Raw genomic sequence first — 12714 nt, forward strand, 5'->3', positions numbered from 1 at the left:
CCGTATAAAACAAAGGCATCTATAAAGTAATGGGAAATTTATTCTCGTCTTAAAAAAAAATTGTATTGATTTTTGTTTTTCTTTATTTTCAATATTTTTTCCAAAAACCAAATATGCCATGTGTGTGTGCATAAATTGCACATATATATATATACACACACACACACCGTTGTATACGTTGTATTGTGCTTAGATTGTTACAAACTAATAATTCTCTAGGGGCACATTTCCAATTGATGAAGGAACATAAAATTTTCATGATTTTACAGTACATAAAATGCTAACCAGTAACCACCTATACCAATTAAGAATTTGATGTTGTGTATGTTCAGAAATGTGTCATAATCTGTCTACTTCTATGAGCTATAAAGTAAAGACACCATAATTTCACCAAAAAACTAAATACCATTAAATAGAGTTACAGCCTCTTGCTTTTTAGTTTGTATTGTCCACCTACTTTCTTCTTACTCTTGAAAAATTGCCAATTTTTTAATGCCCTGTCTTAGTCCTGATGGGTTCATTTTTAAATAGGTTTCAATGGCTAAAAATATGCCTTCGAACCTTATATTTGAATTTACTTAAAGAATTTAATGTATCGTATATGAGAAACTATTCCAAACACTGTGAGATGCAGTTGAGCTTCAAAACTGCTGGAGTAAATTATTCCAATCCTAAAAGTTTGGTATGGTAATTTTCAAATTTTATACTATCTATGAGACCCTGTGTTCAAGTGTTTTAACTTAATATTTAATTCTTTCTTGTAATTGTATACCCATATATATGTGTGTGTGTGTGTGTGTGTGTGTGTGTGGGGGTGAGAAAGTTTATCAACCCAAAAAATTTCACACCGAATAATATGGCAGATTATTAGATGGTAGGTAGAAAAGTTATACCTCCAGTAAATTTAAATGAAAACGGGTAAAAAATTTTGACAACAACTAGCTTGAAAATGTTGTCAAATTTTGTGTCTATATCAATTATTCTGTGTGGGGAACGAGGGTTATATTCATCCCAAACGTTGGTCCAACGTTCTCAAAATCCTCAACAATCACAATTAAAAAGTAATAAATAGCCCTTATTTCAAAATTTTGGATCTTAACAGGTCTGTTCGTTTGTTTTTGTGTCTTATGCGCGTGGAGTCATTACCTTTAGGAATGAGGCCAAGAGCTTCGGGGACCTGAGTCTGGTTGTTCCTTTGCTTGGCGACCACGCTTGTCATGTATACACACATTTAAATGAGAATAGGACACCCATTTCAAGCATGAAATGCGGGCAACTTCTTCTTCATTGCGTACTTTAGATTTCTTTGTAAAATTCATCGAATAAGTCTAAAGATATAAGTTTTGTCACAACTTATTTTATAATTTGTTTAAGTAATGAAAAAAAATATATTGATAGGTTTATATAAAAGTATTGTCCACAACTTATGCGCAATTAACCACTTTAATAAATTGTAAAAGGAAAATATCGTGACAAAATTTATGTTCGTCAATATAAATGAAAGAAATTAGCTTTACTACATTCTTTTTATCCTATCTTCCTATGAAAGCTTTTTCTCTATTTCTTTTTTTCCATATTTTGGAAGGAAATAAATGTTGTGACTTGTGACAAAAATTTTGTCCCTAAAGTCAATATGAATGGAAGAACTTAGCTTTACAACAATCTTTTTATCTTTTCTTCCTATGAAAGCTTCATTTTTTGCCAGGTAGCTTCTACTCCGATATTGATGACACAAACCTCTCTCTACTATAAGTACAGGAGCTAAGCTGTGGTAATTCCTCACCATTATTCACTTTTCAACAAACAGTTTCAGGAGCTAAGTTGGGATTTCCTTTACAAAATAGTCACTCAAAATGAAAGGTAAATCTCGTTCTTTCATCTCTTTCTAGTTCAAATATAAAAAATGAATGCCTATATTTGATTTTTCTTGAGTCTTTTTTTTTTTCTTCCGCTTGATGATTATACACAACCTTGATGATCATAACATGTAATTTTTGTTTGCTGGTTCGTGCATCAAGAAAAAAATATAGTAGTTGTAAGGATTTTTTGTTTTTCTTCATGTTCAATAATTCTCTGCTAAAAGCCATGCAATAAGTTGCTGTTGGGCTATCATAACATTGTGTTATGCTTAAATTATTACAATATAATTGTGCAGAGGCTGAGAGGCACGCATGAATAAGATATTTCCAATTGATGAAGAAATCTGACCACATTTATGATACAAAAATAAGACTATGATGTTGTATCAGAAAGGTTCAGCAATATCTAATCATGCATCTACTTTAATAATGGGCTCCATAAAGAACATTACTTAAGTATAACTGCCTCTTGCTTTTTAGATTTTATTTTTCACCTAAAACATCACAAATTTTATGACATTTCAAGGTCTTGATGGACTCAATGACTCAATAGGCACTTATTATTCCAATCCTAGATGGTTAGTCTAGTGGCTTCAGGTCTTATACGATTAATACCCTATGTGTATAGGACACATGGAGCCAAAGACAACACTTAGGGAACTCGAAGCCTATACCTATTCTAGGATACAGTGATGGACATTGAAAAATAACCACCGAAAGGTGGTCCATTGGTATGAACTAAAAACTAGAAAGTTATTGTAACATATCACACCAACAAGTTTAAAATTTGTAAATTCAAATTATGGTAATAGATAATATAACGCAATGTAAAGATGTACATAATATTAGGGCAATGATCACATTTACGAGCTCTTTTTAGTTTTTCTTTGATCATCAATTAACAGTTGAAAAAAAAAAAAAAAAAAACTAATTTCACCATTTATTCCATGCTCTTAAGTAACTTGTGGAGTTTGGCTACTATTCTACTTGCTTGGCTTCCACGCTTCACCCAAAAAATGGGACTATTTGACACCTTTGTCAAACATTGGTCCCAAAAGTATATGATATGCTGACACCTTCGTCTCCATTGATTATTCAACACGTTGATTTACTATTAAAAAATTAATGTGAAAGACCCAAAAGAAATTACCTCTACAACAACATATCTTTTTATCCTATCTTTTTCTTTTTCTTTTTCTTTTTCTTATGTTGGTTTATGATTTGAAGTAATGAAAGTTTTGAAAAGCCATTGATGTCGGCGATCTCATTGTTTAGCTTTAAAAGGGCACCAAAATTGAGTCAAGGCCTAAAAAAGGGTTATTGTATATTAATTTTTTTCATACAAAACTCACCTAGAGGTGTGATGTGATTGATAATTCATGAACCTCGTGACCATGCAAGCACCCTGTGCTTTCACGTTCTATTCTCTCTAATTGCTTCCTAATTTCCTAAACCCCATGATGATTTACTTAAGTGGGACCAATTTGTTTATGGATAATAAATCCACAATCCAACCAATGAATAAAAGACACGTATGAGGCAATCGGAGAGCGTCCTTGGTCCAAAAGGCTAAAAGGCCCAAAGGCCAAAGCAATGGGCCATCACGGTGTGTGACTTATATGGGTCCCACATCTCTCTCCCCCAAGCAACAACAAGTTCATGCTTCAACTAAAAGCAATTAGGACCCATAAAATAATGCCTCCAATCAACGCAATGTCCCCACAAAATTTGTGGGTCCCAAGTATAACCAATACTTGATTGATGAATCATGACCAATGACCCTAAATAATTTTTGGGTCAAATTTGGGACCCACTTCCCCAATCTAGCACATCATTATTTTCATTTCTGTTTATTTTATTGCTTTTATTAGAAAAACTCAGAACACAACCAAAAGCTATTCTTGTACCTCAAAAAAGCATCTTCAACTTCAAGCCGTCCAACACAAAATACAAGTACTAAACTAATATTATGCCTGGTTGGTCTTTCTCTTTCTTTTTAAGTTTTTTTGCAATACCAACATCTTTAAAAAACTAAATAGAAAATAAATAAAAGACTGGTAATCTTAGAAAAGGTGACAAAAAACATGCATGTCTTTGTGAATTTTATATTTGCATGAAAATATGGAGATTGTGCCTCTGGTCTGTTTTACAAGATCTTGTTTTAAATAATTTAGGGCTGTTAGGCACTTTAGTTTTAACATACAACTACACATTTTAAGCAATATTACACATATTTTTACACACTTTTTCACCCACACGTAGATGAAAAACACTTAAACAATGTAACTTAAACTACTCTCCCAAACATCCACTTAGACTCAAAAGAAAGAAGCTTATACTCAAAGCCTACCACCCATTTCCTCTCTCTCTCTCTCTCTCTCTCTTGCTAGTTTTGTATTTTAAAGCAAAGAAGCAAAGCATCTCTTCCTCTCTTTTTCTAACACACACACACCACAACATTTTCCTGCTTTCCCTTGTAAGTATAAGCCTTTCCTTTGCTTGGAATTCAGCTTCTTCTGCTACTGCTTTTACATTTCATGTACTAGTTTATTATAACAAATGTCGGCTTATCTTTATGTGCAAAATGCAACTAAAGTTTGGAATCTATGCCTTGTGCTAGAGATTAATGTGGGGCAATGGGTTATGTATATTTTGTTTTAATCTTTGTATTGGAAAAAATCTTAAGCAGTGGTTTTGATGTTGATTCATATGAGAAACCCATGATCAATGGGGACTTTGCTAAACATCTTTGGAATTTGGCCTCATTGCATTATTGGGTTTTTGTGATTACACATTCTATTTAGCTTTTCTGGAACTGGGTATTCATGAAAGTGTGAGGGTTTGTCTGGATGATTTGGTTTTTGGTTTGAGCATTTGTACTTTACTTTCCTCAAACCATTTATTCTTTTACTTTATTCTTAGAATTTTTGCACTCAGTTATTGCAATAGGGATATATTTTCCTGAAGCTGCAATCTCTAGAAATACTTTGCTGCCTTCTGTGTTTCTGGATTTCATTTTCCAACAGTTTCACTAGCAGCAATCTGATTGTTGTTTCATTGGGACTCTTGTAGGTTCATGTTGTTTTACTTCATTTTGTCAATAGTATTGTTTTCTCTCAGAGTCTCCCTTCATTTCATATCATAGCGAGTGAACAATTAGAGAAGGAAAAGTAAAGCCATGAGTTTTTTAACAGGGTCCTCAAAAGATTCTTGGCATCCAATCATGACTGGTGATACAACAACCTCAAGTTACTGGATGAATTGGAGGGTCTTGCTTTGTGCCATATGGGTTTCAATTACGATCACTTTCGCATTCACTCTAATATGGAAACATGAAGGTTTCCGCAAACGCCATAGCCCAGAAACCCAGCAAGAAAGTGAAGGAGGTTTGTATGATGACGAAACTTGGAGGCCATGTTTGAAAGGAATCCACCCAGCTTGGTTGTTGAGTTTCAGAGTTCTTGCTTTCTTGGTGCTTTTAGCACTGCTCATTGCCACAGCTATAACAGATGGAGGCAGCATATTTTACTATTACACTCAGTAAGCAATTTTAATTTCTTCTTGAGATTATTTATAGTATGGAAAGACTCATGATTTTGTTTGTATATAATTTCCTGTTTTCAGTTTATGTCAGAACTTTATATGCATCCGACATTTATCTTATATGATATGAAATAGATGATTAAGAGTATAATTGAAGGATTTTCCAAAATAAGTATGATATGCAAATATTTCAGAAATTGTTTCCTTTACATTGAGTTTAAGAGTTTGAAAAATAGTGTGAAGTTGGTCAAGAATTAACTTTGTGTGATGCTATTTTTGGTTAATCATGTGATGTAGAGACCATATAATTTAACTAATCGTTTTTTGTTTTGGTGGACAGATGGACTTTTACATCAATCACCATTTATTTTGGGGTATGTGTTGCATCTTCAGTGAACCTTCTCTAATGATGAATCATCCTCTCTGTCTCTCTCTTTCTTATCTGCATTAGTTTTTTCTTACTTATGATCTCAATTTCAATGTGTAGCTTGGATCATTGCTCTCCATGCGTGGCTGTTACCAATATCATAAGAAAGCTGGAGGTGACAGAGTTGATAATGTAGAGGTGGATACAGAGCAAGGTTCTTGTGTATCTACTTCACATAGCCAAGATTCCAAAATGTCAGACCCATCCAAAATCTCAGGCCCCAATACACAATGTCATGTACGTGAACCTGCAGGCTTCTGGGGTTATGTCTTTCAAATAATTTTCCAGGTAATTTGTTCAAGAATGAGTCGCTGAAGTAGGAAATATATAGTGCTTATGCATTGCATAGACATGCAACTTTTTCCTATAATCTGTTTCTCTGCCTCTCATTATATGCTAGCACTTGGTAACTCCTTTTAAATTTAAGACTTAAGGCAAAATTTTATTACTATGCATGAATATAATTATATTACCAATGTAATCCTCAACCTTTTCACCACCAGTTCAATTACAGAATGAGTAATGACAAGCAGGGCTTTTTCATTAACTAACTAATTTTACTTCTCAATTGAAATTGTACTATGCTCCCACCTAGATTATGTTGCAAATTGAATAGGTTGTTGTATGAATCAGGTAGGCACCACTCAGACAGGAGCTGAATAATGCTTCTAAATATTGCATTCTATTTTTCTTGATTTTTGTGTTAAAAAAAATAGAAAACTTAATAGCTTTGTTTCTTCCATGCACTTGTTTTGACATTTTCTTTTTCTTGTTAACAGATGAATGCAGGTGCTGTTTTGCTCACAGATTGTGTCTTTTGGTTTATAATTGTTCCATTCCTTCTGATCAAAGATTACAACCTAAATTTTGTAAGTATCATAGAGCCTCAATATTATTCTTTGCAAAATTTTATTTGATTGTATCCAATTAATACCCTTTCTCAAGTTATTTTGAAAAGTTGACTAGAAGCAGGACATATGCGGAATGCTTCTTCTTCTTTCTTTTTTTTTTTTTATTATATATGAATGACTTACTTTCCTTGGATAAAGTCTAGAACCTAATACGAGCTTGCTATTGCAAAAAGCCAAAAGATCAAACATTTATGTAAAACTACAAACTACTTGACCTGATCTTGCACTTTGCAAGCTAAATTGTTTAAAACTCTGGCAGATGGTTATTCTTTTAATGCATTGCGTCTTCCTAAAATGAGACCAATCTCCATTTTAACTTACAGAAAGGAAATTTATCTCTTTATCTTCTCCCCAAAAAAATATTCAGTGTCAATATTGATTAAACAATTTTTTCCCCCTATTACTGCAGTTGGTTATAAATATGCACTCAATCAATGCTGTTTTCCTGCTTGGTGAGACGGCTTTGAATTGCTTGGTAAGTTGTTGTAATTATCTCAATTTTTCACTCTTTGTTCAGCTCTTTTCATGAACATTCATCTTTATTATGAATTTTTTTTTTCAGAGGTTTTCTTGGTTTCGAATTGGATATTTCTGCCTATGGACAGTCGTTTATGTGATTTTTCAGTGGATACTACATGCTTGTGTCAAACTTTGGTAAGACCATTATCTGAAGCCTGTACTATAAAAAAACCATCATATTTGAATATATTTTAGGTAACTTTCTTTTTTTTTTTTTGAAAAACAGGTGGCCATATCCATTTCTTGACTTGTCATCTTCATATGCTCCACTATGGTATGTAATCTTAACCATTCGCCTTCTATTGTTCAGAAAGAAATTAGGCCCTATGTTTCCTTCAACCAGAAAGTTCATATAAAAACATTTTTACTCACATAATTGTTTCCTTTGAATCCATACAATCTTTACAATTTCCATGTCTCAAGCCAATCTGTCAGAAGTTGTAAATGTTAGGTCAAACAGGTGGCTCTTCAACATTGTGATCCAAATTCTTTTAGTAGCCCTGATCTATAGTTATAAACTTATAATGCTTTTTTCCTCTATTACATGATGCAATCATTATTTACAATTTGCAAATTACAAATCCAAATTTCTCAATCAGAAAAATTCTTCTGTACCACAGTACATGTTTCCTTCCTATTTCAATCCATGCAGTTGTCCAAACTCCACAATTAACTAGTACTTGGATAATTTATCTAAGCAGTAAAATTATTTTTGTCAATATATTTTTGTTTATGCATATATAAGCAAATTGGCTAACCCTTTTTTTTAATAATTTGAAGGTACTTATCGGTGGCACTAATGCATATCCCATGCTATGGCATCTTTGTTCTGATTATGAAGCTGAAACACTTGGTACTATCAGCGAAGTTTCCCCAGTCCTATCAGTGCTTGAGATAACTTGCTCGGAAAGACAATCTGAAGCAAAACCAGATTTAGATTACCTATAGAATTTTTAATTTTTTTCAATGAAGGAGAACAAAAAAGAGAAAAATACCAAAGATAACACTTGAGAAATGATTCATTTATGTATGAAACAAACTCATAACAAAATTCTTCAATATAGTTATAGTAAGTTTTGAAAGATACACAAATGGTCAAAAGAGACAGTAGCCTATATATATTGAAACCAATGTGTTCTCCTCTACCTCTCCTTTTATTTACTTGTAACATGGATTCTTTGTTGCCAGGCACTACCAGCAAGTCTGAAAGTAAACACAATCTATCTGCATCTCAAAAGAATTCGAACCACTAAAATTCATTTCGAAATTTGTTGTGGTAGTGATATTTCTGGGCTTTGTGGTGTGAAAAAAGAAGAAATGGTACCTTAAGCCTCAAAAGGGATGCATGTTGCAATATGTTTTATGTGCTTTTTTGGCATGCTCAAAAATAGTCCATTCCTTCACATTTTGCGGTTTCAGATTCCCCACTATATCAACGTTTCCCTCACATTGTCACATTTCAGATTCTCCACCTTGTAAGTGTTTTATGTTAGCTTCGAAACAGTGACATCTTGATAACCATTTTGGCTGCTCCCTCAAAATGTACATGGATCCAACAAAAAATACAAATGACCGCCAAAATGGATATACACAAAGAACAAAATTATGATTAGGTAATGCTATGTCAATTGGCCTACCTTTTTTTTTCTTTTTTTTGATAAAAGTCAATAGGTCTACCTGGTGTTGTCACTAATAAAGGAAGTTAACCCTATCACACTCCTCATCAAACTAGTTTCAAATTCTTGTAACATCACACTCATAACATGTGAGTTTCACCCACCTATGGGCCTAACTCATAGTATGATGTTACATACATCTAAAACATTAGACACTACTTCTTTCGCGAGAATATGTATGGATATGGCCCACCAATAAGGACGGAATTAGGATTTCATCTTTCGGAATTCAAATCTAAACACTTGCTAGTTTGCGTATAATGTTCTGTTACTAGGCCTAAGGAATGAGTCCATTTGAATTCATGGATGGTTACAGCTTCAACTTACAAGTTTAGAAAGCCTAATGATATTCTCTTCATCCTCGTGTCCCTACATGTTCGAATGCCTAAGTCAACCGAAGCATTTGCACTAAGAGTTCATGACTCGTATAATCAAATAAGCAACGACATGGTATGAACGTCATGTATTTATTTTATAATTTGATTACTAGTTTGAACACGTGGATGTGATAAAACAATAAGGACCATATGGTAATCACTTAACACTAAAGCATGCATATCGTTTAAGTAAGAAATACAGTGCAAGAAGCAAAATCGTAAGCACATAGTTTAATGGCTTAAATTTTTAAAACTTAAGCTTTGACCAATTTTTAAAATGAAAAATATAAATGTAATTATGGGGGATTGCAGCTATACCTAACATAGCTTAATTCCATAACCCTATAAAACTTTTTTTTTGAGAAACCTATAAAACCTTGTTAAATTGTCTTGTTCAGTAAAAGATTTCCAAATGTATATTATTTTATTTTTTACAATTTGATAGTTACTACAATAAAACAGTGGGTTCTAAATCATAATCTATGAATAAAGTAAAACAATTTTTTGCTCCATCAGTCTACTGTTTCTTTATGTATTAATAGTGGCGGAGAAAAAATAAAAACAAAAAAAAAATTCAGGGGAACAAAGATAAATCTTTAATAAAAAAAAATTAATCCAAGTAATAGACTCTTTAATATATATTCACTAAAAAATAAAAATTTAATAATTAGTTAATCACTTGAAACTCTAAGGACAAAAATTAGTTTTGGATTCATGAGATATGCCCTTTTTACTTATGTGTGATGATGTTGATAGGTTTAGCGTACAAGAACATTGGAGCAATGCTAAGTCCAATAATAACTTTAATAGAGTATCAAAAATAAAATTAATAGAGTTTCATCTAGGAAAAAGTATTTTGTATCAAATGATTCCTATCAAAATCCAATAAATGAGAGACATGTGTACAAAAATAATTACCCACTAACACGTGTCTTTCCATTGTTAGTGGCTTAGTTATTTTTTGCTGACATGTCTCACACTTATTGGATTTTGATATTACTAGCATAGTATCATTTGATATCAAATACTTTCTCTTCATCTAAACTAAATAAGAAATGATATTTTTACAACATTTAATTACTTGAAACTTTTAATAATGAAATTTTAGTTGAATTTTTTTTTTTGAATTTCTTGAAAATTAAGTAATAGAGTTTTATGTACAGTAAACTATATATCTTAATTAGAAATAGAGTTTAATTTATGCAGAAAAATTACACTATACCCCTAAACTATACCCATTCTACACTTGACCCCTTAAACTATAAAAATGCATACTTTAGCCCCAAACTATAATCCCTTTTACACTTACCCTTCTACCCCTAAATTATGAAAATGTACACTTCATGCTCTTAAACAATACCTTGTTTACACTTGCCCCTAAACTATGAAAATGCATATTTATTTCCCTAAACTAGTTGCTAATATGTGCGGTGCACGGAAAAACTATTGACTCTGAAAAAAAATGATGAAATATGTAACTTCTATACTTTTCTATAGTTTAGAAGTGTTGTCTAATGTAGAACGTTATTGAGTTACGAGTGCATAATTACCAAAACTTACAAAATAATTTACAATTTTTAAATTAATAAAGCAAAACTCCTAATAATTATATATATATATACACTCTCAAAACTAATATAAACTGCAAATATATAAACAAAAACCATGATACGAAGAATACACACCAAGTTTCAAATTTGAGTAGGAATATGACTTTTTCGTAGTAATAACAATATAGAAAATTTTGTTGCCATTTATTCAAAAAAAAAAAAACAATATAGAAAATTCAAAACATGGAATAGTATCAAAATTATAATACCTAATTTCATTATCTTTTATATTGAATCCAAACGAATAATTAATTGAAATTAATCCTAACAAATAATTAATCAACAAAAAAGATACTCATTGTTGTTGAGTTGTACCACATCGGTAAGGTGTGATATTAAAAAGGAGTTTATCACTTGTTTCACGACACTAACTACCGCATGCAGTTTTGGTGTTGACATGTGAGTGTATTCCCTTATTTCATCTCCCTTTCCCTATGTGTGTGTGTGTGTGTGTGTTTGTGTTTCTAAAAAAAATAAATAAATAAATAAAAAGCATTTAAGGTGAAGAATTAAAATCAACCTACTAAGACATAAATATCAAAAACCCCAAAACTTAAAACTTCAAAATTTATAGAACCCCCAAATTCAACTTCAAAACCAAACCAAATTCAACAAATTTATATATAACATACCAAATAAAAATTTATCATTCCCTAGGTAGGAAAACATAAGTTGTAGCTTCGATTTTTCTCCAAAAATAGAGATATTTTATCTGCTATGTACAATATAAAAATAATAATTAATAGAAATTTATACCTAAAAACTAAACCCATGAAAACAATGTCAATATAAATATAGAGATTAACCCAATTACTCAAAAGAAAATCAATTCTAAACATAACAAAAGAATAAGATAGAAAGAAAATCTCAGGTACATATGAAAACAAATAAAAAATTCAACATAAAAGATAAAATTCATTAATAAAAATATAAACAAATATCCATATATGTTGAATTGAAATTTTATTAATAATAAAAATATAAACAAATTCAACATAAAATTCATTTATCAAAGAAGAAAGTTGAATCAAATTACTTGCATTTTTTTTTTCTAATCCTAAAGTGAAGTTAAGTTTATGGCTTAACGGTGGTAATTGCTAAGGTTTTGAGGAGGGAAAAGAATCATAAACTGAAGAATCTCAAGATAATTTCAGAACTTGTCAAGATACATAACCACATACCAAAATTTTAAGAACCAAAAGGGGATTATCATATGAAATAAATGTGCTTTAGTTTGTATATGAATTTAATTTGTGGAAAATATATAACCACATACCAAAAATTTTAAGAACCAAAGGGGGATTATCATAAGAAATAATTGTGCTTCAGAATTTGTAGAGATTTATTGGAAATTTAGAATTTAATTTAGGAAAATCGCTCTAGAATGGACCTGAAAAAAAAAAATTCAAAAAATGACAAAATCATAGAATAAGCAAAACATAATAAAGAAATAAACTTTGACATCTCAGCTCTAATGTTTTAAATTGAACCGTGCCAGCTCAAAGCTTCCATCAAATTAAATGGACAATTTCAATATTTAATGGTGGAGTACTGAAGAATTCTTCGAAGAATATCTCAATCACAAATTAATAGAAAAATTGCCTTAACCTAAAAACAAAAAACATAAATATATAAATAAGAAGAAGATGAAAGAAAAAAACAACGGTGATTTATGAATAGCACACTTGATTATCAAAAGCAAATTCCTAACTTCAAATTAAAGGGTTGCATGTTCTCTAACTCAAATTCCTATATCACAACTGCAAATGATTATATAAAACTGATACAAACC

The 12714-nt window shown here is 31.4% G+C and overlaps 1 protein-coding gene across 4 annotated transcripts; it reads left to right on the forward strand.

The window, feature by feature from the left end:
- The first annotated feature begins 1719 nt into the window (after window positions 1–1719).
- LOC142630697 (uncharacterized) lies at window positions 1720–8399 on the forward strand. Of its 4 annotated transcripts, none has more exons than XM_075804722.1 (9): window positions 1720–1860; window positions 5054–5399; window positions 5743–5776; window positions 5890–6117; window positions 6609–6698; window positions 7150–7215; window positions 7303–7394; window positions 7486–7533; window positions 8040–8399. In XM_075804722.1, exons 1-9 carry the CDS (start codon window positions 1854–1856, stop codon window positions 8155–8157), a joined length of 1029 nt encoding a protein of 342 aa, XP_075660837.1. In that variant the 5' UTR covers window positions 1720–1853; the 3' UTR covers window positions 8158–8399. The 4 variants fall into 4 exon arrangements, with proteins under 4 accessions (XP_075660837.1, XP_075660839.1, XP_075660840.1 ...); XM_075804724.1 differs by lacking the exon at window positions 1720–1860 and adding an exon at window positions 4199–4335; XM_075804725.1 differs by lacking the exon at window positions 1720–1860 and adding an exon at window positions 4413–4927.
- The last annotated feature ends 4315 nt before the right edge of the window (window positions 8400–12714 follow it).

Source organism: Castanea sativa, chromosome 4 (assembly GCF_040712315.1).
Source record: "Castanea sativa cultivar Marrone di Chiusa Pesio chromosome 4, ASM4071231v1".
NCBI classification, from domain to species: Eukaryota; Viridiplantae; Streptophyta; class Magnoliopsida; order Fagales; family Fagaceae; genus Castanea; species Castanea sativa.